This window comes from Laccaria bicolor, genomic scaffold, assembly GCF_000143565.1.
Source record: "Laccaria bicolor S238N-H82 LACBIscaffold_13 genomic scaffold, whole genome shotgun sequence".
Classification (NCBI taxonomy): Eukaryota; Fungi; Basidiomycota; class Agaricomycetes; order Agaricales; family Hydnangiaceae; genus Laccaria; species Laccaria bicolor.
In genome coordinates, this window is record NW_001889884.1 from 1,009,391 (window position 1) to 1,035,589 (window position 26,199).

The 26,199-nt window shown below is 48.2% G+C and overlaps 12 protein-coding genes across 12 annotated transcripts in view; 4 read left to right on the forward strand and 8 right to left on the reverse strand.

The window, feature by feature from the left end:
- Positions 1-129: 129 nt before the first annotated feature.
- On the reverse strand, positions 130-2,271 carry LACBIDRAFT_327720 (uncharacterized protein; the record flags this gene model as incomplete). Its single annotated transcript, XM_001881681.1, has 10 exons — positions 130-171; positions 345-494; positions 535-775; positions 835-1,022; positions 1,075-1,251; positions 1,314-1,437; positions 1,552-1,615; positions 1,763-1,892; positions 1,933-2,039; positions 2,112-2,271. The coding sequence occupies 10 exons, from the start codon at positions 2,269-2,271 to the stop codon at positions 130-132; spliced, it is 1,383 nt and encodes a 460-aa protein (XP_001881716.1).
- A 98-nt stretch (positions 2,272-2,369) lies between these two features.
- On the forward strand, positions 2,370-2,992 carry LbErv2 (sulfhydryl oxidase; the record flags this gene model as incomplete). Its single annotated transcript, XM_001881516.1, has 5 exons — positions 2,370-2,395; positions 2,453-2,480; positions 2,534-2,653; positions 2,715-2,743; positions 2,797-2,992. Coding segments are annotated over 5 exons (399 nt in total), but the record flags the coding sequence as incomplete, so codon positions are not given.
- A 363-nt stretch (positions 2,993-3,355) lies between these two features.
- LACBIDRAFT_190795 (uncharacterized protein) lies at positions 3,356-5,615 on the reverse strand (the record flags this gene model as incomplete). Its single annotated transcript, XM_001881682.1, has 4 exons — positions 3,356-4,613; positions 4,647-5,067; positions 5,143-5,313; positions 5,377-5,615. The coding sequence occupies 4 exons, from the start codon at positions 5,613-5,615 to the stop codon at positions 3,504-3,506; spliced, it is 1,941 nt and encodes a 646-aa protein (XP_001881717.1). The 3' UTR covers positions 3,356-3,503.
- Positions 5,616-6,169: 554 nt separating this feature from the next.
- LACBIDRAFT_298284 (uncharacterized protein) lies at positions 6,170-7,112 on the reverse strand (the record flags this gene model as incomplete). The annotated part of the gene is made up of 4 exons (XM_001881683.1): positions 6,170-6,601; positions 6,658-6,736; positions 6,792-6,976; positions 7,026-7,112. 4 exons carry the CDS (start codon positions 7,110-7,112, stop codon positions 6,170-6,172), a joined length of 783 nt encoding a protein of 260 aa, XP_001881718.1.
- A 3,846-nt stretch (positions 7,113-10,958) lies between these two features.
- On the forward strand, positions 10,959-12,100 carry LACBIDRAFT_327722 (uncharacterized protein; the record flags this gene model as incomplete). The annotated part of the gene is made up of 8 exons (XM_001881517.1): positions 10,959-11,142; positions 11,206-11,328; positions 11,363-11,375; positions 11,397-11,424; positions 11,479-11,551; positions 11,603-11,614; positions 11,676-11,719; positions 11,771-12,100. 8 exons carry the CDS (start codon positions 10,959-10,961, stop codon positions 12,098-12,100), a joined length of 807 nt encoding a protein of 268 aa, XP_001881552.1.
- A 281-nt stretch (positions 12,101-12,381) lies between these two features.
- Positions 12,382-12,973, reverse strand: LACBIDRAFT_327723 (uncharacterized protein; the record flags this gene model as incomplete). Its single annotated transcript, XM_001881684.1, has 3 exons — positions 12,382-12,480; positions 12,540-12,759; positions 12,813-12,973. The coding sequence occupies 3 exons, from the start codon at positions 12,971-12,973 to the stop codon at positions 12,382-12,384; spliced, it is 480 nt and encodes a 159-aa protein (XP_001881719.1).
- An 894-nt stretch (positions 12,974-13,867) lies between these two features.
- LACBIDRAFT_190797 (uncharacterized protein) lies at positions 13,868-14,518 on the reverse strand (the record flags this gene model as incomplete). The annotated part of the gene is made up of 3 exons (XM_001881685.1): positions 14,307-14,518; positions 14,028-14,247; positions 13,868-13,966 (listed from the first exon to the last, which is right to left on the reverse strand). Exons 1-3 carry the CDS (start codon positions 14,453-14,455, stop codon positions 13,868-13,870), a joined length of 468 nt encoding a protein of 155 aa, XP_001881720.1. The 5' UTR covers positions 14,456-14,518.
- Positions 14,519-15,592: 1,074 nt separating this feature from the next.
- On the reverse strand, positions 15,593-17,069 carry LACBIDRAFT_327726 (uncharacterized protein; the record flags this gene model as incomplete). The annotated part of the gene is made up of 7 exons (XM_001881686.1): positions 15,593-15,676; positions 15,755-15,825; positions 15,877-16,125; positions 16,280-16,298; positions 16,439-16,458; positions 16,682-16,688; positions 16,878-17,069. The coding sequence occupies 7 exons, from the start codon at positions 17,067-17,069 to the stop codon at positions 15,593-15,595; spliced, it is 642 nt and encodes a 213-aa protein (XP_001881721.1).
- Positions 17,070-17,308: 239 nt separating this feature from the next.
- LACBIDRAFT_298290 (uncharacterized protein) lies at positions 17,309-19,928 on the forward strand (the record flags this gene model as incomplete). The annotated part of the gene is made up of 5 exons (XM_001881518.1): positions 17,309-17,426; positions 17,501-17,695; positions 17,760-18,417; positions 18,481-19,387; positions 19,449-19,928. The coding sequence occupies 5 exons, from the start codon at positions 17,309-17,311 to the stop codon at positions 19,926-19,928; spliced, it is 2,358 nt and encodes a 785-aa protein (XP_001881553.1).
- A 101-nt stretch (positions 19,929-20,029) lies between these two features.
- LACBIDRAFT_298291 (uncharacterized protein) lies at positions 20,030-21,708 on the forward strand (the record flags this gene model as incomplete). Its single annotated transcript, XM_001881519.1, has 4 exons — positions 20,030-20,692; positions 20,751-20,972; positions 21,032-21,207; positions 21,276-21,708. The coding sequence occupies 4 exons, from the start codon at positions 20,030-20,032 to the stop codon at positions 21,706-21,708; spliced, it is 1,494 nt and encodes a 497-aa protein (XP_001881554.1).
- A 390-nt stretch (positions 21,709-22,098) lies between these two features.
- LACBIDRAFT_327728 (uncharacterized protein) lies at positions 22,099-23,691 on the reverse strand (the record flags this gene model as incomplete). The annotated part of the gene is made up of 4 exons (XM_001881687.1): positions 22,099-22,115; positions 22,440-22,459; positions 22,558-22,969; positions 23,022-23,691. 4 exons carry the CDS (start codon positions 23,689-23,691, stop codon positions 22,099-22,101), a joined length of 1,119 nt encoding a protein of 372 aa, XP_001881722.1.
- Positions 23,692-24,360: 669 nt separating this feature from the next.
- LACBIDRAFT_298293 (uncharacterized protein) overlaps positions 24,361-26,199 on the reverse strand; it is a 29,189-nt gene continuing 27,350 nt past the window's right edge. Inside the window, exons 4-6 of the mRNA XM_001881688.1 lie at positions 24,955-25,122; positions 24,679-24,898; positions 24,361-24,619 (exon numbers count right to left, since the gene is read on the reverse strand). Coding sequence (XP_001881723.1) covers positions 24,521-24,619; positions 24,679-24,898; positions 24,955-25,112 — 477 coding nt within the window. The 5' untranslated portion in view covers positions 25,113-25,122 and the 3' untranslated portion in view covers positions 24,361-24,520. The remainder of the gene's footprint in view (positions 24,620-24,678; positions 24,899-24,954; positions 25,123-26,199) is intronic.

Genomic DNA, 26,199 nt, shown 5'->3' on the forward strand with positions numbered 1-26,199 from the left:
GTGTGGAGTGACGCGTTCAACCTGGCCAACGTGAGGAGGGTACTATGTAAGAGCTTTGACGGCCTTTAGTCCATTGAAACTTTATGTCTACCGTCATAACTACATATCGACTCTCAGAAGTAACTTCATCTACTTGACAATAGGGGACGCTGTGATATCCATCGGTGTTTTCTGAATGGTGTTCATATTAACTTGGAATATTGAAATTAACGAGGAACGTTCAAGGGATCTGAGATGGATTCTTCTTACCTACGGACTCGTCATCAAGCAGCACCCTCCATCCCCTTCAATTCAACCTCGAATACCTCCCTGATTAATTCATGCGCCTTCCGAACTTGTCTAACCTCCTTGATGCAACAGGTTGTTCTGACAGTATCCCCGCAACAATTGCAATATTGGTAATGGTTCACGCCACGTTCACATTGCGGTGGAGATATTTGCTTTTGAACAAAAAACAATTTCGCAATTGTCTCCCAATCGAGGGCGTCAATTTCCTGGAGGCTGAGGTTCTGCACTCCTACGAGTTCTTCATACCCACTCAGCAACCAGCTCTGCACCATTTCTTGTTTTGCGAGGATGACCTTTTCCAATGAACTCAGTGGCATTGAATCTAAACGTGCGATTGCGTAACGACGGATCTTCAAAGTTGTATGATGATTTGGAAGCCACGCCAAATAAAAATTGGAGTTGACGAACATCATTGAGATCCCACATAGTGGCCAGATGAAGAGCTGAAATTAACCCATTTCGAGGAACATCAGGATCCCCTGGTCCTCTTGCCAGCCGAGTCATTCTTGTGCCACAAGTCGGCAAAGTTGACGTTTCAACACTCACATGGGATACATTAGATGCAAGAGACTCCGGAAATCATCTTTCTTTATTCCCTCTAGGATGATGGGCGTTTCGTCACTTTGACCTTCTTTTTCTTTTTCAAGGACCGACGGTAGGGTAAACATCGTGGCAAATACACCGGATCCACTTTCAAATCCACGACGTGGAACTTTGAACAGTGTACCCTCAACCTATCATACTGATGAGTATGAAACCCAGAGGTTAATATCTCAGTAATCCTACCCGAAAGACAACAGTGTCTTGGTAGAACGTGCTATCGCGTTGCAACCCCGTGTCCTTACTTTCAGCCACTAATTCATGCGACTTGGTCTCTTGATCGGCGGCCATCGGCTTAATCTTGGTCAATGCGAATTGCGAGGTTGTCTCTCGTGTGTAGTGGGGGTGAGAGTGAATCAGCCACTCTTGAGCCACGATTCCAGTTGCGTTATGTAATCCTAATGGGCGTTTTTTTCAAGGAACACTGGGAAAGTAGAAGCGCGCATCCATTGGAAGTCGATTCCAAACTTCTGCGGTGTCGGTGGTTGCGTGTTAGTTGCATACACTTCGAAGCTCGCCTTGTTCAGATCAAAGTGAGCAGCGGTGCAGCTACGGAGCAACCAAATTTCGCAGTAGTTCAGTGTACTTGGTAGTCAGTTTCACGACACGTAGCGGCAAAAATCGATAGATTACTCACTAATGACGCGGTAATGGTGAACTCACAATCTTCCACTGCTCTTGATCAGTGTAGACGGTTGAAGGCAATCAATATACCTTGGACCTGAGGCTGGAGTACTCTCAGATAGAGAAATTAAATGTGGTTCTATAGAAGGCAGAAAATGAACTCGGAGTTTCTTTTATTGCAGGATATAATCCTACAATGTAATTGAATTTATTGTGAAGGGGACTCAGGCGTCGTAAAATGACAGCTTACTAACTTGCGCTTCAGCAGCTGACCGGAAATGTGAATCGACCGGGCTCATCAACCAAGTGAATCGGAATAGTTTGACTTGAGATACCAAGAGGTAAATCAGTGACTTCAAAGCAGGATGGTTGTGCATTGACTTGGGAGTCGGATCATCAAGGAGAAAAATAATCGCTCACGCTAAGGATTAGGTAAGCATCAAACAGCTTGGCACCAGAAGTTTGGAGGTCTGCGCGCGCCTCCAGGCAGGTCCTCCTCCAAGATGATATCCAGGTTTGCAAAATCGCTATTTGCAGTTATATTCGTCATGGTAAGTTGTCCATAACACGTTACCGCACTCTCAATGATAATATCACACAGTCCTTGCTGGCTTTTCTAGCGCTCATGCATCCACCTTCGCGATCGTACATTGACCCATGGACGGACCAAATTTTCGGGGAAGGAGGGATGGAAAAGATGCTACATCCAAGCCTCTCTTCGAAACCTGCAATTGGCACTGTCAAGGGAGGGGTTATCATGGCGAAATTGGGAAACGAGACTGCGAAGTATGTGCATTCGGTTTTTTTTGTCATCGGGTTTGGGTTCTGATTGTTGAATCAATTCGAACAGAGCTGCGCTGGGGCGCGCTACGTGGAAACTCATGTGAGTGCCATTTGCGCCCAGCCGTTGAACGACGACGTACTGATGCCTGCGAGTTAGGCATACCATGACACTACGATTTCCCGAGGTCATTTCTTTGGACCCTCGATGTTTTTTTTGTGTTGACGTGTTCATACCCAGCATCCAACTTTGGATGAGCGAGAAGCTCTCAGCTCATATTTCTATCTAACTTCAAGACTATACCCTTGCGGAGAATGTGCATCGGAATTCCAGGAATTGCTGAAGAAATACCCACCACAAGTACGAATGATGCCATTTTTCTCTCTCCTTCTCATATCCAATGATAACTCCGTGACGGTAGACTTCCTCCCGACTAGCAGCCTCATCATGGTATGACCTCTCATTCAATATAGTTCCTGGACTTGTTGAGCACCTCTTCCTAGGCTGTGCGCCGTCCACAACGAAGTCAACGCCCGTCTAAACAAGCCCGAGTTCGATTGCGCCCACCTTGATGACGAGTACGATTGTGGCTGCGGCGATGCGCCAGTGAAGAAGAAAGTGGCCACAACAAGCGACTTGGAGCGGGATCCGTCAAAGGATGATATCACAGGAGTGGATATGATTCGGGGTGGAAGATAGCTTGCTGATAAGAGGGTTTGATTTATTTTGTAGGTCTTGAACTGCACTCCGTTAGACGAGCGGTTTTTGATATGTTTGTTCAGATTCAGGTGTAATATATGTGTACATGATAAAACTTCGCATTGCAGATGTTAAGCGTATGCTCCGTGGTACACCCTCTCCCGACCTTCGTATCTCTTGCAGAGACGGATCCACTTCATTCGCCCTGAACTTTCGAGACAAGAATGGGTTCCATCACCAACATACCTCCAGGTAGTCAGAACAGTGCTCGTTTGAAAGAGTGAACCAAGAGAAGGTGTCAACATTCGAGGTGCTCTAGATATTGACTCCCGATTGAGTTATGTTGAATTCACGACATTGCAAGAGAGCGAACTTAACGAGCGTATATTATATGTACAAGATATATACAAGTGAGCGGGGTATGTATGTAGGTGACTAGTAATACAGTATGACGAAGTGTGGGGTGTGATATGAGTGGGGTTAGATAGCTAGCAAGGAACGGCAGAATAACTTAATCGACAACAACGAGCTCCTCAAAGCTCTTTTTCAACAACGCCTTCTTCATCACATTCACCGGAGTGAACTGGTCCTCCTCCTTCTCCTCCACCACCGTCTCGCTATCCCCTTTCTCCGTAACCTTCTCCCACTCCTCAACTTCCTCAGTCTCCCCCATGAACACCTTCAACAACGCCGGCGAAAACCCATTCATCATCGCCACCCCCTTCCTCCCACTATCCACTTCAAACGTCTTTGCCCCAAAGCCATTCAAATCCCAATACACAATCTGCGGCACCTCATACCCCTTCTCATTATACGCCTTCTCAATAACGTCGTAATTCGTCGCCCAAGAACCAGCATCCGAACACGTGTTCTCCGCAGCGTCGAACTGCATGTCAGAGAAGATGAAAAGACGCTTGATCATGTCCTCCGACTTCACCTTGTTCTTCACAGCGAGCGGGAGGAGGAGCTTGAGAAAGACGGCGTTCAAGTCTGTGTTCATCTCCCACTGAGAGCGTTCCATTTCGTTGACGATGTCATAGAGCGACTTTGTAAGGTCCAACTGGACGAACTTTGGATGGGCGGAGAAGGTGATGAACCCGCCGTTGAAGGGTGGCTTGGAGAGGGAGGCGAGGACGAGGGAGAGGGAGATGGCGGGGAGGATTGGCTCAACGTCTCGTTTGTTAAATTTGGAGGATATCGAGCCCATGGATCCAGAGACGTCGCAGATGGCGATGGAGTTCTCGATGGATCCAGAGTCCTGCAAGTTTTTGATCAAGGTCTTCCACTGAGCCTCGACAACTCGCAGTTTTGTTTCAGCCAGGCTCTTCTTGAATTCTGCCAGCTGTGGGTACTTTCCACCATCAGAGTCAGCTGCACACGAGTAAGCCTCAGCGACCAGTTCGTGAGGAAGTAGGGTCGCGCCGCTAATGGTCTTCTTCCCGCTCTCCACTGAGATTAGGTACTTCTGGAAGCCGTCAGGATCATGCTTGAAGAAGTGCTCAGTGTTGTTCTTCATGCAGATAGAGGGAACCCGATTGTAACGAATTTCAGTCCAGCGGTTGGCGGACATGAGAGGCTCGGGGCAGGAAGAAGCTTGACGGAGTGGCTTGAGGATCCAGCGCTGGAGGAACGAGCGCAAAATGACCGCCTCCACCTTAGGTTCCAATGATGTCTGAAGAGCGGATGGAAAGCCGCCGTCGGGAGTTTTATTGTGGTGGAGGAGAAGAGAGATGGCAGTGGAGATATTAGTGACGCGATCATGGGAGCCCCGTGGAGTTGGTGCCCATTTCCCTGCGAGTGAGATTTTCTTGAGGTAGGGGATTCGGTCCACGTCCGGTGCAAGACCGCTAATCTCGTCAAGGATACGCATATCCTCTCCCAAGCGCTCAGCGAAGAGGCGGGAGACGGCGATATACAGCGCGCGGTACTTTGGCTGTGCAAGCTTCCCCACAAGACGTTCATAATGTTGTGCCCTCACGATGTCCCTCTTCTGCTTTGCTTCAGCTTTCTTCTGCTCATTGAAGAGTCTGGCCGCTTCGATGTGAGCAGCGACAACGTCTGGAGAATGCTTGACTCTCTTTTCGGAGCTATAAAAAGTTGTGGCTGGCGTGCGAGGGGAGTGCAGGAAGGTAGAGTGAGAGCTGCCGAACTGGTCGACGGTGGCGAGAGCAAGAATGTTGAGGAGATCTTTCCAATAGCCGTGCGACTTGGCTTCCTTCTCCTTCCCTTTCTTCGGAGGAGTGGTGCAGACCGGCTTGACAAGAAGGGGGAGGTTGAGGATAGCAGTTCGAGGGTGGTGATCGAAGAGCCAACCGTACGCCCTATGGAACGAGAAGAGGTTCAGAGTTTGAAAAAGAAAGAAAGAAAAAAAAAAAGAGGCGTACCTATAAAATGCCTCCTTCTCGCCCTTGCCGTCGTGGATGCTCCTCAAACACCAGATGATTCTTAAAGCAAGAGCTGGATCTTCCTTCCAAGCATTGTCGAGATGCTTCTTAATCTCGGAAGCATCCGAATACCGTGTGAGACTCTGGAAAGCGTCGAGCGTAGGAGAGCCAGTGGAGCTGTATGCCGGGGCCAAGTTCTCAGTGAACGTCTGATGAACCGTCGACTTGAGAGCTTCCATCATCGTGTTCAGAACGGTTGGACGATCCACTTCCAAGAACACATCAGCCTGCTTGAGTGGGATGAGGACATCCAGGAAGTTCTCGTCATAGAGCTCCGGGATATTGGGGAGAGTAACGATCTGAGCAGAGGAAGCAGCAGCTGGGAGAGATACCATTGTCGACTTGAAGCGATTGGTGACAATTGGCGTAAAACCTATGAGGTTTTTATACGCCAGCCTCATGAGAGACATTTCGTCAGACGGAGTCGTGAAACGTAATTGAAAGGATCCAAATGACTCCTCAGGACACTTTCTGAGTCACACGGCACCGCCGACCACGGCGTTGCCCAAGCGTTGCCAGGAGCCTCAGCGAGAGTAGGGTCCAATGGGTTCTCAGGACTGCGAGCGATGAGGAGAAGAGGAGAGAAGAGGGATTGAAGAGGGAGGTTTGGACTCCGATAGACTCGGTTTCCACATCAAGTCACAACCGAGTCACGACACAACTCTTTGGGACCGCGACGGTTGAACTTGATACGACGCGATACACTACCACTGCTGGTCTAATGATACAGATGTCAATCCGAGTCCGAAGAGTCTGATGATTCCATGTCTGAGTCTCCGTCTCCGCGATCCCTCCATTTTTCCTCCTCTTCCTTTCGAATAAACCGTATCTCTTGCCCAAATACTCTTTCCACAAGGCCTTCTGTTGGCGTAAGCCGCCCCAGGATATTATCTGGATATCGATGCCCACAGCTCGTGCAGTAGCCTGTGAAACGGTTTTTCTCGCAATATTCCGGCATCTTGGACTGATATTGAACAGCAAAGAGCTTTGCAACCGTCTCCCAGTCGAGCAGTTTGACTCTTTCAAAGGTGAGGGGGTTTTCTCTGACGAGCGCGAAGTACCCGGTTAGTAACCAGGTGGAGATTCGTTCCTTTTTTGCAATTAGGATCTTTTCGACGGCGTCCAAAGGTGTCTTTTCCATCATTTCGATTACGGATTTACGAACCTGACACACCATCAGGATAATTAGCGTGTGGGTATGCGTATTCCAAAAACTATCACCTTGACCAGCTCCCACATCGTCGATAGATGGAGAACGGCAACACGGTCTTCATGCGTTAAGTTCGGAAGATTCGGTCCCCTCAAAACCAGGATTAATCCAATGCAGGTGGAAGGAAATTTGAGACGAGGCTTACATAGGGTACATCATCTCCAACAAGCTTTGAAAATCCCTCTTTTTAACACCTTGCAGTACTATAGGAGAATCATCATCTTGACCCTCGGGGTTGTGCTTTCCAGGAGGAAGTGAAAACATTGATGCGAATATGACGGACTCCAACTCGAAACCACGGCGAGGTACGCGAAAGAGGGTGTCCTCAACCTGTCGCTCACCATTAGTCTGTCAACGTAATAGAAGAAAGATGTCTTACACGGAATACGACGGTTTCGAGGTAATAAATGTCATGCCGTTCAACCCTTTCGAGCACGAGGCTTTTTCTTGTGAGGTCTGAAGCCATACGGATGTGTCTTGGCATTGACGGATGGTGAAATGATATTTTGGTTAGTGGTTTTGCTTGTTGTACTCCTTTCAGTGACTCCTTTTTTACAAGATGGGATACCCCTGATTTCGTCATTTAGGTATGACCTGCGCCCTTCAGGTTTCTCTGGTCGTTGCTGCTGGACCAAAAGCATCATACGACTGGCGGCTCAACCAAGGTTGCCAACTTTCTATGAGCGTCAGCAATCAGATACTTGGCTGTCAAGCTCAGAAAATTTCAACTCATTTAGAACACGACGCAATCATGTAGGTGAGCTCAGATTCAGCCTACTCGCTTGCAGACTACAAAATTTATCTACCCTCCCATTCCGCCTCCCATGCGTGTATACCAAGTAATTCTGACTCGAATGCCTCTTTCCCTGATCTCTCTGCATCGGAACTCCCAAAAATATTCAGTTTGAGTTCATCAATGTTGAAGTAATGACCCCTGGGGCAATAATGCCCGGTAGTTCCTGCATTTTCAATCTGTTTTCTCCAAAGCTCTGGCTGTTGTTGCTGAACCAAAAGCAGTCGTGCAATGGTTTCCCAATCAAGTGTTCCAATTTCTTTCAGGGTCAACGGTTTGTCGCTACTAACAAGTTCTGCATATGCGGAAAGTAACCATTGAGACACCTTTGCTTCCCTTGCAAGTTGTATTTTTTGAATGGCATCCATGGGCTTCTCAGTCAGCTTCGCAATTACAACTTTTCGGACCTGTTTATTCTTCAGTAAATGATAACGAAATATCCAAGATTTTTTACCTCTTTAAACTCCCACATTGTCGACAAATGCAATAAAGCTAGCAGTTCATCTTGTGAGGGATCTGGACGCTTGGGGACCCTTTTATCGCAGTTTTTATTTCTCGCATTTTCCGACGGTTCCTATACTTACAAATTCGGATAAATTGCATGCAGAAGATTTCGAAAATCTCTTCGGCGAATACCCTCCAGCTTGATCGGAGATTTCTCATCCACGCCCTCTACAGCAGCAGCCTCTCCCGGAGGAAGCAAGAACATAGTGGCAAACACTTTAGAATCAACCTCAAACCGAATGCGGGGCACCTTGAAAAAAGTGTCCTCGACCTGTATATCACAATCGATTGCTGTTATCCACTTATGGACTTTAAATGTAACTTGAAAACTCACCAAAAAACAACATGGTCCAAAAAGAAAGTATCATCTCTTTGCAATGTATCGCCAGTCTGAATGATTTCGTTCACGGGCATCTCCACTGCAAGTTGGTTTGTGAAGGGAGTTTCGGCCCACCGGCCCGCCTGTTGCCCCTTCTCCCAAATCACGAGGAGCGACATTCAAATTTTATCGATCTCGTGGGCTTCGCCTCATTCTCATTCTGAATAAAGTGCAAAAGCTGCTACATCTTTAATGATTTAAATTCCAACTCCCCTTGCTAGCAGCGGTCTCGTCTCACTGCCAACTGGTCTCTTCTCTGTAGAGTGGCAACAAGATATGCTCAGTACCCATAAAACCGGGAGTTGAACTGGACTGTTGCCTTGTTTCTGGATGGCCCTATATCTTGTATTGACGTGTCACGGACGGAACGTCTTCTCATTGGTGGTGGAGGCGCAGCAGAAGCCAGAAAAGATATTTTTGATAACGCCGCCAGGTTCTTGCACACCTTTTGAAATCTAATTCCGACTTGTGACTGATCCCCGACGTCTTTCGGTTCAGAGAAATGATTGAAATATGAAACTGCTGCTCACTAATCCGAACGTTAAAGCCCCCAGGCCAGGGGCCGGCTGTCGGATAGGTGCCACACAACCAATTGGGACCTTGACTTGCCAGTGGAACTTCAAAAGCTTGACAACGATACGGGAAGTCAGTGTAGGCCTGGAGGTAGGAGTGGCGAGAAACCCGCGAATTACCTGGCATATCTTTTCGACGGCCTTACAAGTCGTTGGGTCGCATGCCTAACAACCATCCTTTGACCTGCTGCGTACCGGGGGCCGTTCATTGGGTTCTCCGAGCATCTCCATCAGGAAAACTACACGTCCACTTATGTCACTTAGGTCACTTTGACAAGTGGCCAAGTGACGAAAGTGAACTCAAGTGGCCAAAGGAAACTCACTTGGCTAAGTAGGTTGCTGCCTTGGCCAAGTGATTCCTCTTGATGCAAGTGAAGACTCAAGTGGGTAAGTCGTATGTCAAGTTGATCTCAAAAGTGACCAAGTGATGAAATAGCAGTCTCGAACTGTTCCCGATTTCACACAGAATGGTATATTTAGTAGGGTAAAAGAGTATATTAAATGGTACCAATGTCTACCTACAATGTAGCGGCTCAAGGAACCTCTGAAATGCGTAGAAAGCCAAACATCCCGCAACCCAACATCCCACCCTTCAGGCTCGCTCATGGAGAAACCAAAATGACCCGTTTCACTCGTTCACAGTGCCAATGCCTATCCCCTCGATGCGCAAATTGTCTTCGTGACAATTTGTTGATAGAATCGATGTAGCCCACGGTGCTGGCGCCCCAGTTGTCCTCCGAGAATTTTGCTTCTTCCTTACGATCCGGAATGCCGGCAGTAGACACCCCCGTGATCCAGAACTTGAACGCGCGCTCAGCCTGCATGAAAATAAGATCACGTGGAAGGGAAGGGAAAAGGAGACATACCCAAATGTCGAATATGTAGGCACGGCGAAAACGGCGATGGGATTGCCGCCACCTCCATCTAATGCGAATGAGCTCAGAATCTGGGCAGGGTGAAGACGGCGGTGGGAGTCTCCATATGAGCATGGCGGAAGATGGTGTAGATGTAGTCGAGGTACCTGGGTAGGGTAAAGTCATGAGGAGGGGACAGGCGGGGAAGAAGGGAACAAACCAGATTGTTTTTGGCTCGGTGGGGATCTCCATATGAGGGTGGCGGAAGGCGGTGTAGACGTAGTCGAGGAGATGGTACCTGGGTAGGGTGAAGTTGTGAAAAGGGGACAGGCGGGGAGGGGAGAAGGGAACAGACCAGATGACCAAGGTTGTCGTATTCTCTGCTGTATCCCAACATCAACTTCCTCCCCTCTAGAAGTACAAGAAAACCATCCTGCACTAGCGAAGGTCGAGCGTGTGATGGCTAAGGTTCGTCATCGTGTTCTGTGAGACCGTTAATATGTTTTGCATTTGTCTGTAATATAGGATATGCATGTTAGCTTGCCCTATCAAAATACAAAGCGAAGAGGAGATAAAGGGAGGAAAGACGTACCCAAAACGTCCTGCTGGACAGCGGACTCAGTCCTACACCAGCAAATGTCGAGCGCGTGATGACTACGGTTCGTTTTCCATGTCGGCGAGTGAGCAGGCACAGACTGGAGTGGGATTTGGCGAGGGCAGGTTGGACACCGCTCAGTTATGATGAATGTTGAAAAGAAAAACCGATGGTGAAAATTTCAACATTGTCACATGTCGTCGGACTTCGAATGCACTTAGGAATAATTTCTAAGTAGCGTGTTTGAGCATCCCGATGGCTTTTGTGAGCGCAGGCACTTATGACTTACTGACGTGAGTGACTTGAATCCCCACTTGGACTCACTTCGAGTTTGAAAGGAAGTTGTGGCTGTAACATCAAGTGCCGAAGTGATTCAAGTGAGATCACAAGCGATGTAAGCCCAACAAGTGAAGTGTAGTTTTCCTGATGTCATTCCAACCGGCGATTTACTCCCGTCAAAGCTACTCATGCCCGCAGTTAAACATGCGGAGGTTATAGATTTTTCAGTATAATAGCTGGTACAATTTGTGGTGAGTCCTTTATCTCAACAGTCCTTCATCTCAGCAGTCCTTCATCTCAACAATTATATTCCCCTCCCTTTCAACTACTGATAAAATGAAGTTGGCGTCTTTCACTGTCATTTCTCTTTCTCTGGCCCTCTCAAGTTCTGCGTCCCACGGTTTCATGAAGAAGCGTCTCAACGGCGTGACGAACGACAACATGGATAACCATTCCAGTTCCACTCCTGCGACCATTGCTCCTTATGCTGGCCCCACCCCTGCTGCTGTGTATCAGAGCGGTAAGATTTTTTATGGTGCGATTTTTGTAGAGTCTCTGATTTCTATAACTCGTCACTCTCAAGGCACAGACGGCTTTTCTGCCGATGCCTTAACTCAGCATAACGATGCCAGAACCAAATACAGAGCGGATCCCGTTACCTGGAGCGCCGCTCTCTATCCGGATACTCAAGCCTACGCCAATAAATGTGTGTTCCAGCACAGGTTAATATTATCGCTTAGCAAAGATGGCAGCGTGCGCTAACATTTTGTGCAGCACTTCAAACGACTACTCTGAAAATCTTGTAAGCAGTCCCTTCCTCGTCGCTGGCTCATCCTGACTTCTGGACTACGAACAGTATGTCGGTGGGCCCCGCACAACCAAACCATACCCCATTATGGACGCCGTAAACAGCTGGATGGGCGAAGCTTGTGAGTCTTGAATTGATAGATATATAAACCGGCTAATGTGTTCATCTGTAGCCGACTTTGATTGTTCGTTACTAGAAAAACCATAATCAACAATCCCACTCTAACCTCTTGCATCTTCCTGCAGATAATAACCCCAAGTCTACCGACAACAATGGCCACTTTATCAATGTTAGTGTCTTCCAAGTTTACAATCAACTCTTGCTTACCATTTTCATGCAGGTCGTGTTCCAGAGCGAGACTCAAGTCGCGTGCGCCGTCGGCGTCTGTGCCGCCGGCACTATCAACCCCGATGCAGAGTCTCAATTCGTAGTCTGCCGCTATTCTGGAAACAATGGCAAGGGTTTCGCGTACGTCATTGACACCAATTTGAAAAAATTCTGTTTGCTGACCGGTTTTTTGCCAGTGCGAACGTTGGGAAGCCGTTGGATCAATAATTTACTAGTAACTACTAATTCGTTGCCTATCGCTATATCGGACATTTACTTTACCCTGTGCAGTCTACATCGATATATGCCAGCGTGGACTGCTTTTCTGATCATCTTCCTTTGAGTCGCCACTTGTATAGGATTGAGAGGGCTGCACCAAATTACGTGTGAAATTCAGATCTTCAACTGCCAAATTAGATTGGTAGCCATTATATATGTTTAGTAGTCTTCATGAACACCGAACCGCATATTTTCGAGGAACTTATTCATTTCACTTTCGGATACATGCTACCGAATTCAATATGAACACGTATGATACAACTGAGAGTACAGTATGAAGACCAAGGAAAACCATAATGTATCCTCGAAGGATACCAGACTAATCGCTCGCCACTGAACATGGATTCACGAAACAGTGATCTTCTTCGGGGTAAGCTCAGAAGCTGACTTCGGGAACGTGATAGTCAAAAGACCATTCTCCATAGAGGCCTTGATCTCGTCATCCTAAAGTGCGTAAGTAAACACATCAGCAAGGACCCAGGTGAGGAAACTCAATGAATTACCTTGACTCCCTGTGGCAGCTGAAGCGTCCTTGAAAACTTTCCAAAACGGCGCTCGCGCACCGCATAACCATCCTCGTTGTACTCCTCCGAGATTTTGTTCTCAACCGACACAGTCAAACGACCGTTCTGAATCTCGAGCTGGACATCCTCCTTCTTCGAGCCTGGAAACTCGAATGATGCGGTTACGACATTTTTCTCTTTGTCTTCGTGTAAATCCATCCTGTTGTTGGAGATTAGCGATTGCAGTCTGGGCATGAATAAAGTATAACGGACCTTGGCTTCAAATCCCGAACGGCTCCCTCAGGGGTAGCGTCGCTTTGGACGCGCCTTTGGACCTGTTGGTCACCGCCGAAATTGCGGACTGTGCGCGGGGAAAGGACATTGTCGAAGAAGCGGTCGAAGTCGTAGAATGGCTCGTAGTAGAACACTGACATCGTAGTGAGGCAGGTTAAGAAGAAGATAGGTTTGTAGAGGAAGTGTTCAGAAGTGGAATGTTAAACTTGATTTGAGAGTTAGGAGGATGAGGGCGAGGTAGGGACCATTTTTATACCCCAGCAGAACCAGAAGAAACGTTTAGAAGGTTCGAGTGAGCCTAAGCGGAGAACGAGCGAGACGGATTAGTGAGCTCCAACGATCTTGGTGGAACACGCGCGAAAATGGTCGAAATTTCTGGAAACAGAGCTGAGGTGACAGGGTCCTTCATTCGTTTCAGGGAGGCTGGTGTACGGGGATACAGAGACAAGTTGATCTTGTTCTAATGCCTCATCTTGCACCGTCGGTTTCAACGTGTAATAACGGAAGGAGGAGAGTTGCCAGTGGTGGTGACTCAGGAGACTGAGGTGACAAAAGCGGCGTGACACGAATTGTCATCAACAAACCACAACAACGCGTCGCGTCGCCTTCTCCAACTCTGCCACCTGGAACTTCAGATACAAAGCAGAAAAAAATCAGAGAACGAGGCGCATTCACTATAATACATCAATCCAACACAGTGCCTCCCTCTGACTTCTTCTCCGACGTGTTGTGACTTATCGTCGCTCTTACTTTCAAATCGCCCACCTGCTTATTTGAGTTCCCTTTCGTAAATATATAATAATTTTACGATTTTATCGAGTTCTCAACGAATCGGGTAAATGAACCATCCAACACGCAAAGTGTCTTGAGATCCACATGTTTTTAATGAAAAGAACACTGATCGATTTGACTTGTGCTACACGTTGAAGAATCCGGTACAACATTTACAGAATTAAGAGGTATAATGTAGATAACAAACTACAGGTCGGAGAACCCCTCCAAAGACAAGACCTGACAAGATTCGCGCTCCGTATTTACGAAATAGTGATCTTCTTCGGAGCAAGCTCAGCACCTGACTTGGGGAACGTTACGGTCAACACCCCATCCTCCATCCCCGCTTTAATCTCATCGTCCTACAACACGCGCGTCAGCTGCAAAAGCACACTCATGAGTCAACCAAGCAAATTTAATTACCTTGACGCCCTGTGGCAACTGCAAAGTCCTCGAATACTTCCCATACCTCCGCTCGCGCACCGCATACCCGCTCTCATCATGCTCTTCCGAAATCTTGTTCTCAATCGACACGACTAGACGGCCATTATGAATCTCGAGGTGGACATCCTCCTTTTTCGATCCAGGGAACTCGAATGTGGCTGTTACGAGGTTTTTTTCTTTGTCTTCGTGCAGGTCCATTCTGTGTTTGTGTAGTTAGTAATTTTGGACTGAAAAGAGCTGCATTATTTTTTCACGAACCTTGGCTTTAAAGCACGCACGGCCCCCTCGGGGGTAGCATCGCTTTGCAGAGCACGCTTATGGACGCCGTTGCGCGCTGTGCGCGGTGTGAAGATGTCGTCGAGGAGGCGGTCAAAGTCGTAGTATGGCTCGTAGTAGAAAACCGACATTGTAGCAAGGCGAGTCAGATGGTAGTAGTGAAAATGCGTACAAGTGGACTTTTGCAGTGATGTTGGGAAGTGGTAGGAGATAAAGCAGCACTTTTATATACTCTCCAGCAGAAGAACCAGAATCGTTTGGAAGTTTCAAGTGAAGCAGCTTAGCAAGGAAAAATTGTGAAGACATGACTGGAACGTATCCGAATGTGGTAGAAATTTCTGGAAACAGGCTTAATTTGAAGAGATGACGAATTTTTTGCTACTCCCAGACATGCCTATACGGAAATAGGAGCAACCTTATTCGTTTTGGTGCTGCATGCAGCATGCATTGACTTCGACTCGGAGAGGTGTGAGTTGGGTGTGAGGACTGCCAGATGGAATGACTGAGCACTGGCAAAAACGTGACGAACATTAGCTGTCAACAAGCCACAGCAACGCGTGTCAAATGACTCGACCCACATGCGCGTCCCCTACCAGCAAAAAGAATAGCATGGTTTTGTTCTCTCCACCGACACACGTCTCCATACATTTCCAAGTCGATCTTTGCACAAAGTCCGTTTCACCAAAGTGGTTTACCGTTTGCACGCTTTTTTCTTGAGAGCTTACTTGGAGCTCACTCTATCTTCACTCATCCTAGAAGGTATTACATGGTTAATTTGATAGAAGGTGTACAGGTATCATTGAGGGCTCTGGAGTCAGGAAGTCGTCTGATGAACATGAGGGACGTCATAGTAAGGAGGGGAAAGTGTGGGAGGTATCGTGTGGGGGTATGTGAAGCAGGGCGCGCAGTGAGGTCCGTGGAGCAGTTTGGAAAGTGGGGTGCGTGAAGCAAGTTCTGTAGTCAGTAAGGAATATGAGAGACGGTACGGGAGTATATGAAGCAGGGCGCGAAGTAAGGTATGCGAAGCAGTTTGGAAAGTGGGGTGCGTGAAGCAATGGGGCGGCGGGAAGAGGGTAGAAGGCGATGAGTCGCCACGGGAAGGCTGACAGCAGGGCTGGAGAAGCAACCCCAACATTGCGAAGTTCGAGAGATCCGGCATTATGGAGTAGGGGGAGCTGCAGGGACCATAATGGGGAGGAGTCTATGGTGGCACCGAAGACGGCTCAATAACGACATAAGGCGGGTACTGAATAGGCAGCGGACGAGTTTCACCGCCCGGCACCAACGAAGGGGCACAAGGCGACGGCGTAGATACCGTCGGTGCTCGTCTTGGAGATGACCCAAGAAAGCTCCTAAAAAAGTTCTTCTATATGTCCCACTCACCAATCAGACCACGAAAAAACCCAACAACAGGTGAAAGAAAGACTCACAACCGAATACCCATGATAATCCCCCAAATTAATCTTACTCCTGTCGACCCTCGCAGCAATATCCACACTATCTATGAACATCCCCCACAAGATGATAACCATCACCGCAACCAAAAACGCACGTATGAATCTCCGGGAGGTGCGTTGTGAGACGGAGCCGGATGGTTGGTCGTGTGAGTGGATGTCACGGTGGAGTGATTGGCAGAAGGTTGGTGTTGGGCGTCCTAGTAAACCTTGGCCATGAGCGTTAGCGGGGGGTGAGTAGGGCGGAGGCGCCGGTGCTTGAAATTGTGAGGGAAGTTGGGGCGGGGTGGTTTTCAAGGGAGAGCGTTCGTCGCCTTCGGTGAGGAGGACTATCATTGTGATTGGTGCTGGTGAGGGTGAGCAAAGAGTTGGAAGTAGATCACTATCACGTACTTATCAGCAGGATATAAAAGCTACACGCGGTTATCAGGACAGCACATGGTCACGGTAACCCCTTTTCGTACTTACCAGTGAACATCGCAAAGTAAACATACTACTCACATTGGAATCCACAACCGTACTAGTGAAAAAAATTAAGCATGGTGCATCCAAACGCAACACATAAATACCACAGAAATACCAAAAGAAAAACCATTGCGTCCCTTGATCAAACACCCTGAATCAACGCCAAAGGAACACTCGACCAAGGTTCAATCGCACATTTAAAAGGGACCAAATACCTAAATTCCATCAGTCAAAAGGCAACTTAGAGTCTGATAAATCAACAGACGACAAAAGCCCACCCATCGCCTCCCTTTTAAGCTTCACTTCATTCCCCTCATCGTCTGCTGGCGGCTTGATATTGTAAACCGCCAGGACGTTGGATACTCTGTATTCTCCCCCAAAAGAAAAACAAAGACGCAATGAGGTTTCGGAACATAGTCAACGACAACAACAACTCACCGACGCCCTAACCCAAAAACAGCAGCTCCAGGACTCCGAATGCATTCATCGGCATTGAGGTATCGTTCATTTGGATCCACAAAGGCGTTTGGATCGTGCATCAGTGTCCTGATAGTAAGTATACTCATTGGTTAAGACTAGGATTTGCGGGAACAAGTTGGAAGGGACTTACCATGCATTTCCGGATCATACTTACATAATACAGTATAACGAGCGTACCCTTCGGGACTGCTTCGGCTTGGATTGGTTGGTATTTGGAGATGATGTTGAGATGGAAGTGTTCGTGGAATGAAGTCAATTTGGGTTCGATCGCGATTTCCGCCGAGCAGTAGAGACCCAAAAGGGTCACCCAAGCCAAGGGGTAGAGTTGCGATGTAGTCAGATCCATGGGAGCGCAGAGCGGTTGGACATTTCATCTCGTGAAGCCCTGTATACGTAGTACGTGAAAATGGTGAACAGTAGTCCAGCGCAGAGCTAGGGCGTCCTTACATAAATCATTCGAGATTCCGAGTTGACTTGGGGGAAACGGAGAAAGGTGCAACACGTGACATCCAATCATTCATTTTGATTTTCTCTCAACCACAACCGTCTGGGGTTTGCAAGCGCAACGCGTCTACCAAGCCAAGGATGCTCACAGATTCATCAGACGACGAAGGCGGTGTGCTGAAAGACGCACAGCTCACCATTAACGAGCACTACGCCAAAGCGTTCGAGTACAGGAAGGAGAGGGAGGAATTGGCAAAGTGTACGTTCCTCCTCATTCCTCCATCCTTCTCTTTCCTTGTCTTCGTTTTTTTTTAACATGTCCTATCTTTGAAGTAAAAGAAAAATACGGCTCCTCATACGGCTCCTCCGCCTCCTCACTCTCCTCCACCGACTCAGAAAGCGCAGAATCGGAAGACGAAGATGGGGAAGAGCTAACTGCTGCGATGGACGTTGCTATCCTACGTACGCTTGCTAGGATAAGGAGGAAGGATCCTGGGATATATGAGAGTGCGGTTAATGTTTTTGGGGGTACGTTCTTCTGTTCTGCCGTTTTTTTTTCCCCCTGAGCTGATGGGAAGGGTGTGGTGTGTAGAGGAAACGGAAAAAGTAACCCAGTCAACTACCACGAAATCTACGGAAACGGAGAGGAGTAAGAAGACGAAAAAAGATAAAGTCCGTTTTCGTTTCGTTCATCCTCTCTCGTCCACGACACTAATCAAGCACTTCAAAACCCAGTCAAAACCCCTCACACTCCGCCAAGCAGCCCTCTCCACCGTGCTCAACCCCTCCCTTTCCCGCTCCCCATCACCCGAAGCAAAACCAGCAACACACGTCGAAGAACAGCGTAAGCTCCGAGACGAAACTATCGCTGCTTTTCACGGCGCCTTGCCTTCACCTTCAAAAAAGACCAAGCGTGAAGAGGAAGAGGAAGAGGAAGAAGAAGACGACCTTCTCATCCCGCGCGAAAAAACGAAAGATGAGAGGGAAGCTGAGGAAGAGGAGTATCGTGCTTTTTTGGAGAGGCAGGTGGGGGATTTGAGGGAGTTGGTTAGTGTTGATGGGGATGAGGCGGAGGCGGATGGGGAGGCGGACGGGGAGGGGGAGGGTGAGAAAGAGGAGACAAAGAAGAAGAAGAAAAAGTCGAAAAAGAAGAAGAAGGGGAAGGATGGGGAAGAGGATGAGGAGGGAGAAGAAGAAAAAACCGAACCGCGAAAATCGAAATCGGAAAAAGACCAGGAGTTTTTGATGAAGTAAACCGCCCTTTCTTTCGTCCCTTTCCTTGAAATGACTAACCCTTTTTTTTTTGTGAACAGTTATATCTTGAACCGAGGATGGATCGACCGGTCATCAGGGCACGTACCTACGTATGGGGAGATCACTTCTCCACTTGAACAAAAGCGCAAGGAGGGCAAGAAGAAAAAGAAAGAGAAAACTGAGGAAGATGGGGGTGACGACGCCTCCGAACCCAACAACCACGAAGAAGAAGAAGAAGAAGAAGAAGAAGACCCCGCCCTCCTCTCCGACACATCCTTCAACTCCCTCGCCTCGCACTTCGAAGCATCATACAACCACCGCTTCGAAGAACCAAACGCGGCACATATCCCCTCCTTCCCACGGTCCCTCCTATCCATCGTCAGGCGGGTCGACACCACGCGGAAAGAGGCGCGAGAAAGAAGGAGGAAGAGGAAGGAGGAGGAGATGGAGAGGAAGAGGGAGGAGGTTAGGAGGATGAAGGCGTTGAAGCAGCGGGAGGTTAGGAGGATGTTGGAGAAGATAAAGTGGGAGGGTGGGTTGGGGGAGTTGGAGGAGGGTTTTGGAAGTGAGCTTGAGGGGGAGTGGGATGCGGAGAGGTATGATGAGCGGATGAGGGGGTTGTTTGCTGAGGGGGAGCAGGAAGGGGGGGAGGGGGAGGATGAGGATGGGAAGCCTGTGTGGGAGGATGATATTGATATGGGGGGTATACTCGTGTCGGAGGATGATGTGTTTCCTGTTACTGTTAAGAGTAAGAGGGAGTTGAAGAAGGAGAAGAAGAAGAAGGAGAAGAAGGAGAAAAAGAAGAAGAAGACAGGGGACGAGGGAGGGGTTGATGTTGATTTTATGGATGCTGATGTTGATAGGGGGGAGGGGGAGGAGGAAGAGTGGGATGGGACGGAGGAGATGCGGAAGCGGAAGTTGGATGAGTATATGGATGAGATTTATGGGCTTGATTTTAACGATTTGGTTTGTCTTTCTCTTTTTCACCTTTTTTGATTGGCTAACTAACTACTGGTATATAATACAGGTCGCCGGCCAACCCACCCGCTTCAAATACGTCCCCGTCCCAACACAGACATACTCTTTGGCACCGGTGGAGATTTTGTTAGCTACGGATAAAGAGCTGAACGAGTACGTGTCTGTGAAGAAGTATGCGCCGTATAGGCAGGAGAAGGATCGGAGTCGCTGGGATGTGAAGGAGAAGGAGAAGTTGAGGGAGTTTAAGGAGAAGGTTGGTGAGCGGGTTGGTGATCGTGGGTTTGTGATGGGGGGTCGAGGAGGAGCAGGGGGAGATGGAGGAGGAGAAGGGGAGAAAGTGAAGAAGAGGAAGGGGAAGAAGGAGAGGATGAAGATGAAAGCGGCTGCTGGGGCCGAGGTGGATGTGGAGAAAGAAGGAGAGGAAAAGACGGGGGAGAAGAGGAAAAGACAAGATGTTGGGAATGAAGAGGTTAAGGAGGTGAAGAAGAAGAAACGACAGAGGCATCGGTCAAAGGCAGGAGAGTCATAAAATACGTAGTTACCTGATGTGTGACATCGTAGCTCCGCAGCTGCTCCATCCAGGAGTGTTTATATCTCCTTTCCTCCTCCTCCCTCTTTCTCTACCACACCATGACCAACAAACCCGGGGAACAGTCCACAAGCTCACAAGTGGCAAAGCCTCCACCACCATACACCGCATCACCAAGTCAACCAACCACCCAACCCAACTACCCCATAATCCAACCATACCCCATCCAACAACAACCCATCTACGTCCGCTCAGGCGAAAGACCATGCACCCGCTTCTGCCGCGCCTTTTTCGTAGCGGTCGTCATCTGGCTGTTATCAGGCATCTTCATCCGCAGTTTTCTCTCCCTCGTTCACTGGCGGCCCCACCATCACCACAGGCCAGGGAGCTACGCCGTCCCTTCAGACCTAACACTCTCCGCGTGTGTGACAGGCTTCGCATGGTCCCTCGAACCGTTCTCGCCTACCTCGTACGCGGCCCAATACCCACCTGGCCACTCCTTCCTACCCCCCAGCGCGTTCCCGTATTCGTCCCAAAGGACGTTTGAGTTGCCATTAAACAACCAACGAGGGGAAGGAAATATTTTTTTGCTGTCGAGGGGCCCGATGTCGAGTGGGACGTTGGATGTTGTTGTTGATCCTGAGCAGAAGAAGGGTGTGGCGAGTGTTAGAGTCACTGTAAGGTATTTTAGGGAAGATGTTAGGGATGGGGCGAAGGCGTGTTTGGTTGAACGGGAGGGGGGTGTTAGTGGTGTTGGCGTTTTTGTACGTCTTTTCCCTTCCTAGGATCGTTCATGTCACTTACCTTTTTTTTGGAATGTAGACCCCCGAGTGGTGGTATACTGGCCCTGGAGTCGACAAGCAACTATACATGGAGATAACCATCGTTCTGCCCTCTGATTCTGCTGACGAATCCACACCGCTGTACATCAAGAGGTTCGAGACGGACTTGCCGAATACACTTCATCGCTTGGGAGACCTTGCCAAGACAATTTCGTTTGGGAGTATTACGCTTCAGGGGACGAATGCGGCTATTCAAGTCGAGGTGTGTTGTCTACGCATCGTCCGATCCAAAGTCGCTGTTGACACAAAAGTTAAAACTAGTCGGTACGTATGGATCAAGGAAGTTTCGTAACGAAGAACGGGGGTATACAAGGGACGTTCAACGCTTCGACGAGTCTTGAACTCAAGACTTCTAATGCACCCATAAGGGTTGACGTTGGGCTGCATAGTGGTGGTGGTACCGGTGACACCCCTTTCGAGATGTCCACTTCAAATGGGTGGGTCCTTCCTTCTCCCCTTCTTTCCTCTTTCCAAGCTTCTAACACCATTTTTTGGCGGCATTCAGACCAATAGACGCATCCATCCATCTCATCCCCTCCACCTCCCCTTCCCCACCACACTACAAAATCCAAGCCCACACCTCAAACAGCCGTCTAAACCTCAAATTCCCCCCCTTGTCTCTCCCTCCCCCCTTCTCCCCGATCTTATCACTAAGCGCACGAACATCCAACGCACCAGCTACCGTATCGCTCTACCCAACCTACGAAGGTCGCTTTTCTCTCCAAACGACGAATCATGGTGTAGAGGTACATGAGAATAAACAGGGGGGGAGGAGCAAGAGGAGGGTTGTTATGCAACGGCCAGGGAGGGGGGCGGGGAGGGGGAGGGTTGAGGGTTTCGTTGAGTTGGTTGGTGTTGGCCATGAGGAAGAGGGGGGGAAGAAAGGGGGAAGGGTGGATGTGAGGTCGCAGAATGCGCTTGTGCTTTTGGAGCTGTGAGCTAGGGTTTTTTTGTTTGTTTTGTTTTGTATTTGAAGAGTTTTTGTACATGTATTGAATTTATGTAGTACATATGGTGTGCTGTGTTCCATCACCCTTTTGAATGCACTTCTTACTGTCTCCTACCCCACTGATTTATTTATTTTTGGCCTCTGACTCCTGCCAGGCCGAGACGACGAGTCATCATCATCACCGTTAGTATGTTAGTTTCTACTGTCCACCCTGCCGCTTATCTATGTTGATACAGTGATGAATGCTTAGAATTTTTTTTTTCCAGTTTCAGTTTCGCTAGATAGTACTTAGGCTGTTGCAACGGCGATATGCTCAATTTATACGCACTACGTTGACAGCGTCACGGTAACAAATTCCAGCCGGACTTGTGGAAAGTCTTTATCGTCCATTTGAATCTAAATAATTAGATCTAGCTTAGCCTAGCTATAGCTAAGGCTATACCTCCTAGCCCTTAATTTCACTGGCGTTGAAGCAGTAAATCTGACCTTCAATTACAAGTTGTTGACACGTTATTGTGGCTCCAAGTTGTAAAGTCACCTCGGACGCCGATCAATAAAATAATATGTTCGTCGCGTGACTCGCGTTTTTGTCGAGGGAGAAAAGGGAGAAAATGCGTATAAGTAGAATCACCGTGCTAATTATTTTCACATTTTCTTCTTTTCCCGTTTTTTCGTCTCTAGCATCCTAAGGAGACTGGCTTCGAGTCTGGTTTACCTTACGGTATAATTCAAAGCTTATGCTAGATATCAAAGATACAGAATCAATCCATAAAAATGGAAAAAGAAGTCGGTACTTCATGGAAAGGGTTACATGCCAATGATGCCTTCCTTAACGTACTGACGCCACTTTATCACCTCCCTTGCCTGAAGATAAGGTGTCGGACTAGCTTCAATATACTTCAACTGGTTGGGTTGCAATTTCCGATAGGTGCAGTCTTCATCGACCTCACAATTCACGACCAGTACCTCCTTCAGCGACGTCCATGTCCCCTCCCTCTCGAAAATACTATCCACGGAGAGCCAGTCACACTTTCTCAAATCTTGACGGTCAACCGTGCTCAGTATAAGGACAATTTTCTCCACAGTGTTGTGTCCGTTGCAGGACGCCAATATGTAGGGAACGCAACGAAACGGCGCGATTGAGGAGTAGATTCCAAAATTGGTATACGCTGTCTGTTCAACAGTATAGGAAAGACTGATAGACAATGTGAGGTGACGGAGGTCGGTAAGAACGCCGAGGTTGAAATATTCTGGGAGTATGATGTGAGTATGAGGTTAATTAGGAATAACTTAACTGCTCACCATCTTCACCGTAAAACGCAAGGTCTAACACTTGAAGAGAGGAGGAACACAACTGAAATAACCCTTGTGGCCTATTCCGATATCCGTCATACTCAATCACCCTCAATCTGGACCAGTCAAACGGCGTCCCTGCACCGATGAGGCAATACGGGAGACCGCCACGGAGACGAACTTCTTCAACAAACACCTTTTCTCTTTCTCCTGACAAGGACACGTAGTCGGGACGCCCCACATACGTATCGACGTCGAGTTTTTTGAGATTTTGCACCACACTCAATAGGTTTACGGGAATGTCACAGTATCTCAGCTTGACTGAGCATAAGCCGCTGCGTTGCAGAAGAGCGAAGATGTAGGCTTTCAGGTATTGGTCAAGCTTTTCCCATCTTACTGTGATGTCCAGTTCGATTGATGTGAGATCGTGCGTTAGATCGCTGATCAGGGACAGGAAGTCGCGATTTTTTTTCGTGCCAGCATAGCCAATGTCATCATGTGTCGAAAGGAACATGGAGCCGTCTTGTTCTCGGGTAGGATGACATTTGGATATTCCGATCTCGAAGGAGATCGTCTGAAGGGGTTTCCAGGCTTCGCGAATGTAGACGGTGATGTGTCGGTATGATTGTGAATGACAATATGGCCGGAGAACTGGGAAGGCGAGGTACAAAGCTATCATCGTGGATGTGGCAAGGTAGGAGTCGATGATGTGATACATTAGCTCTGGAGGAAGTGGTAAATTCCACTCATTTGATTTATTTTTTCCTAGGCGCTTGAAGATCGTGTGAAATCGTTGGAGGAGGGATGGGGAAGAAGGCATCTTTCTTGAACGAAACCGGTTCAGCATCCTGTCTAGGAGGTTTGAGGTGGTAGGTGAAGATGCTCAGGTTGTCGCCTCTGGAGGCGCACTATCGATAAAAAGGCATGTTGAAAGCATGTTGAAGGCATGCCTCACTTCACTTCGGCGGTTTGCGGTGTGCAGTAAGAAGAAATTCAAATAGAGACAGGAGCCAAACATGTACACGCAACGTCAAGGAGTTCTTTCGCTACTACATGCCTAGACTTCACTGCAACCCATCAACAGCACATTTCAGATGGACAACGAAGTGAGGCTATGGTGCATTATTCTAGGTGAACATGTCAACGAGCCAATATTTCGCCTTACAATGCGTGTTGACGACACGGTCTCGTACTCAAGGAGTGCACGAAATGCTAGGGTGGGTCGCATTTCCATATAATCGCTGAGCGCCTCCCTCCGACTTTCCTCCTGGATCGGTTATGCTCGACTTCAAGTTGGACGTAGTGGTCGCCAATGCGCACAATGTCATAACTTGGATCTAAATGTTTTCGATGAATGGAACAGTTTATCATTTCAAGACTTCAGTGTGTTACATATCCATGCAAGTATAATACAAATTTCCGATATTCCAGAAGAAGCAAAAACATATACAAGCTCGGAGGACTCCTCGCAAAAAAAAATACACCCGGCGATTTATGAGATTGACGATTTAAGAGATAGCGATCTTCTTCGGAGCGAGCTCAGCACCTGACTTGGGGAACGTCACAGTCAAAATGCCGTCCTCCATATTAGCCTTGATCTCATCATCCTGAAAAACACGCGTCAGCCCGAAAACCCACTCAAGATTCAATGAGAAAGTTTAAATACCTTCACCCCCTGCGGAAGCTGCAACGTCCTCGAAAACTTGCCAAACCTCCGCTCACGAATCGCATATCCACCCTCATCATGCTCTTCCGAGATTTTGTTCTCAACCGACACGACTAAGCGGCCATTATGGATTTCGAGGTGGACGTCCTCCTTTTTCGAGCCTGGGAACTCGAATGTGGCTGTAACGAGGTTTTTCTCTTTGTCTTCGTGCAGATCCATTCTGTGTTTGTGTATTAGACTGAGATGAGGAAAGCGTAGATTGTTTTTTACACGAACCTTGGCTTTAAACCACGGACGGCGCCTTCGGGTGTAGCGTCGCCTTGCAGAGCGCGCTTCAGGTTGTGGACGCCGCCGTTGCGCGCTGTGCGCGGGGTGAAGACGTCATCGAGGAGGCGGTCAAAGTCGTAGTATGGCTCGTAGTAGAAGACTGACATTGTAGTGATGATGAGTGAGATGAGAGAACTTTGGAGTCGTTCGAGCGAATGATGTTGGGGTGGTGTGCGACGTAGCAAGGCCTTTATAAGCCCTCCAGGAGCAGAGCAAACATAGCTTGGAAGATTCGAGTGAGATCATAGCAGCGTGGCTGGCGAGGTCTGGAACATATCCGAATGTGGTAGAACTTTCTGGACAGACTTGATCGTGGAGCGTTGGTTCCAGATGGGCTTGTACGGAGGGCTAGGCAAACTGTTTTGGTGCTTCGTACATTGAGTACATTGATCATGCGAACCTGGGCGATATAGATTCCGTTGGAGCTTGTGAGTTGTTGGAATTCGATGGAGCCAACGTGTTGTTGTCGCTTATTGACGTCTCTTTTGTCACTCCTTGTTTTGTCGTGGTCGCTTGACGAAATTGTGACCAAATCAACCCTAGGATTTCTTCAAACACAGACGATCACCGGTCATGTCTGGATTTCCTTGTCAAAGCATACACGAAGATTCAAAGCAAAGGCCAAAGTATCTGCGTCTTTGTACACCAACTTGCCCGAAACGGTGTCGTCATCTGTCTGGTTCCAGAAATTTCGACGACTTCTCGCGTGTCCTTCCAGTTCCTGATCGCTGGAGCTCATTCACGAAATTTCGACGTGACTCATCATTCTGGGCTTTGTCTCACTCGAACTTTCTAAGCGGTTCTTCCAGTTCTGCTGGGGTATAAAAGTGGTCGCTCCCGTCCGAGCCTCTCAATTCCACTTAAGCATCCCACACCCAAAAACTTCTACCACAAACCTAGTACCTGCGTCACTACAATGTCAGTCTTCTACTACGAGCCATTCTACGACTTTGAACGCTTCTTCGACAACGTCTTGTCTCCGCGCGCAGTGCGCAACTCCGGGGGTGATCAACAGCTTGTCCAAGCTGACGCTACCGCCGGGGGAGCCGTTCGGGATTTCAGACCAAGGTTCGTCATAAATCGTTCATACGCAGACTACAAGTCTACAACCGTTAATAATCAACAGGATGGATTTACACGAAGACAAGGAGAAAAATTTGGTGACAGCTACATTCGAGTTCCCAGGCTCGAAAA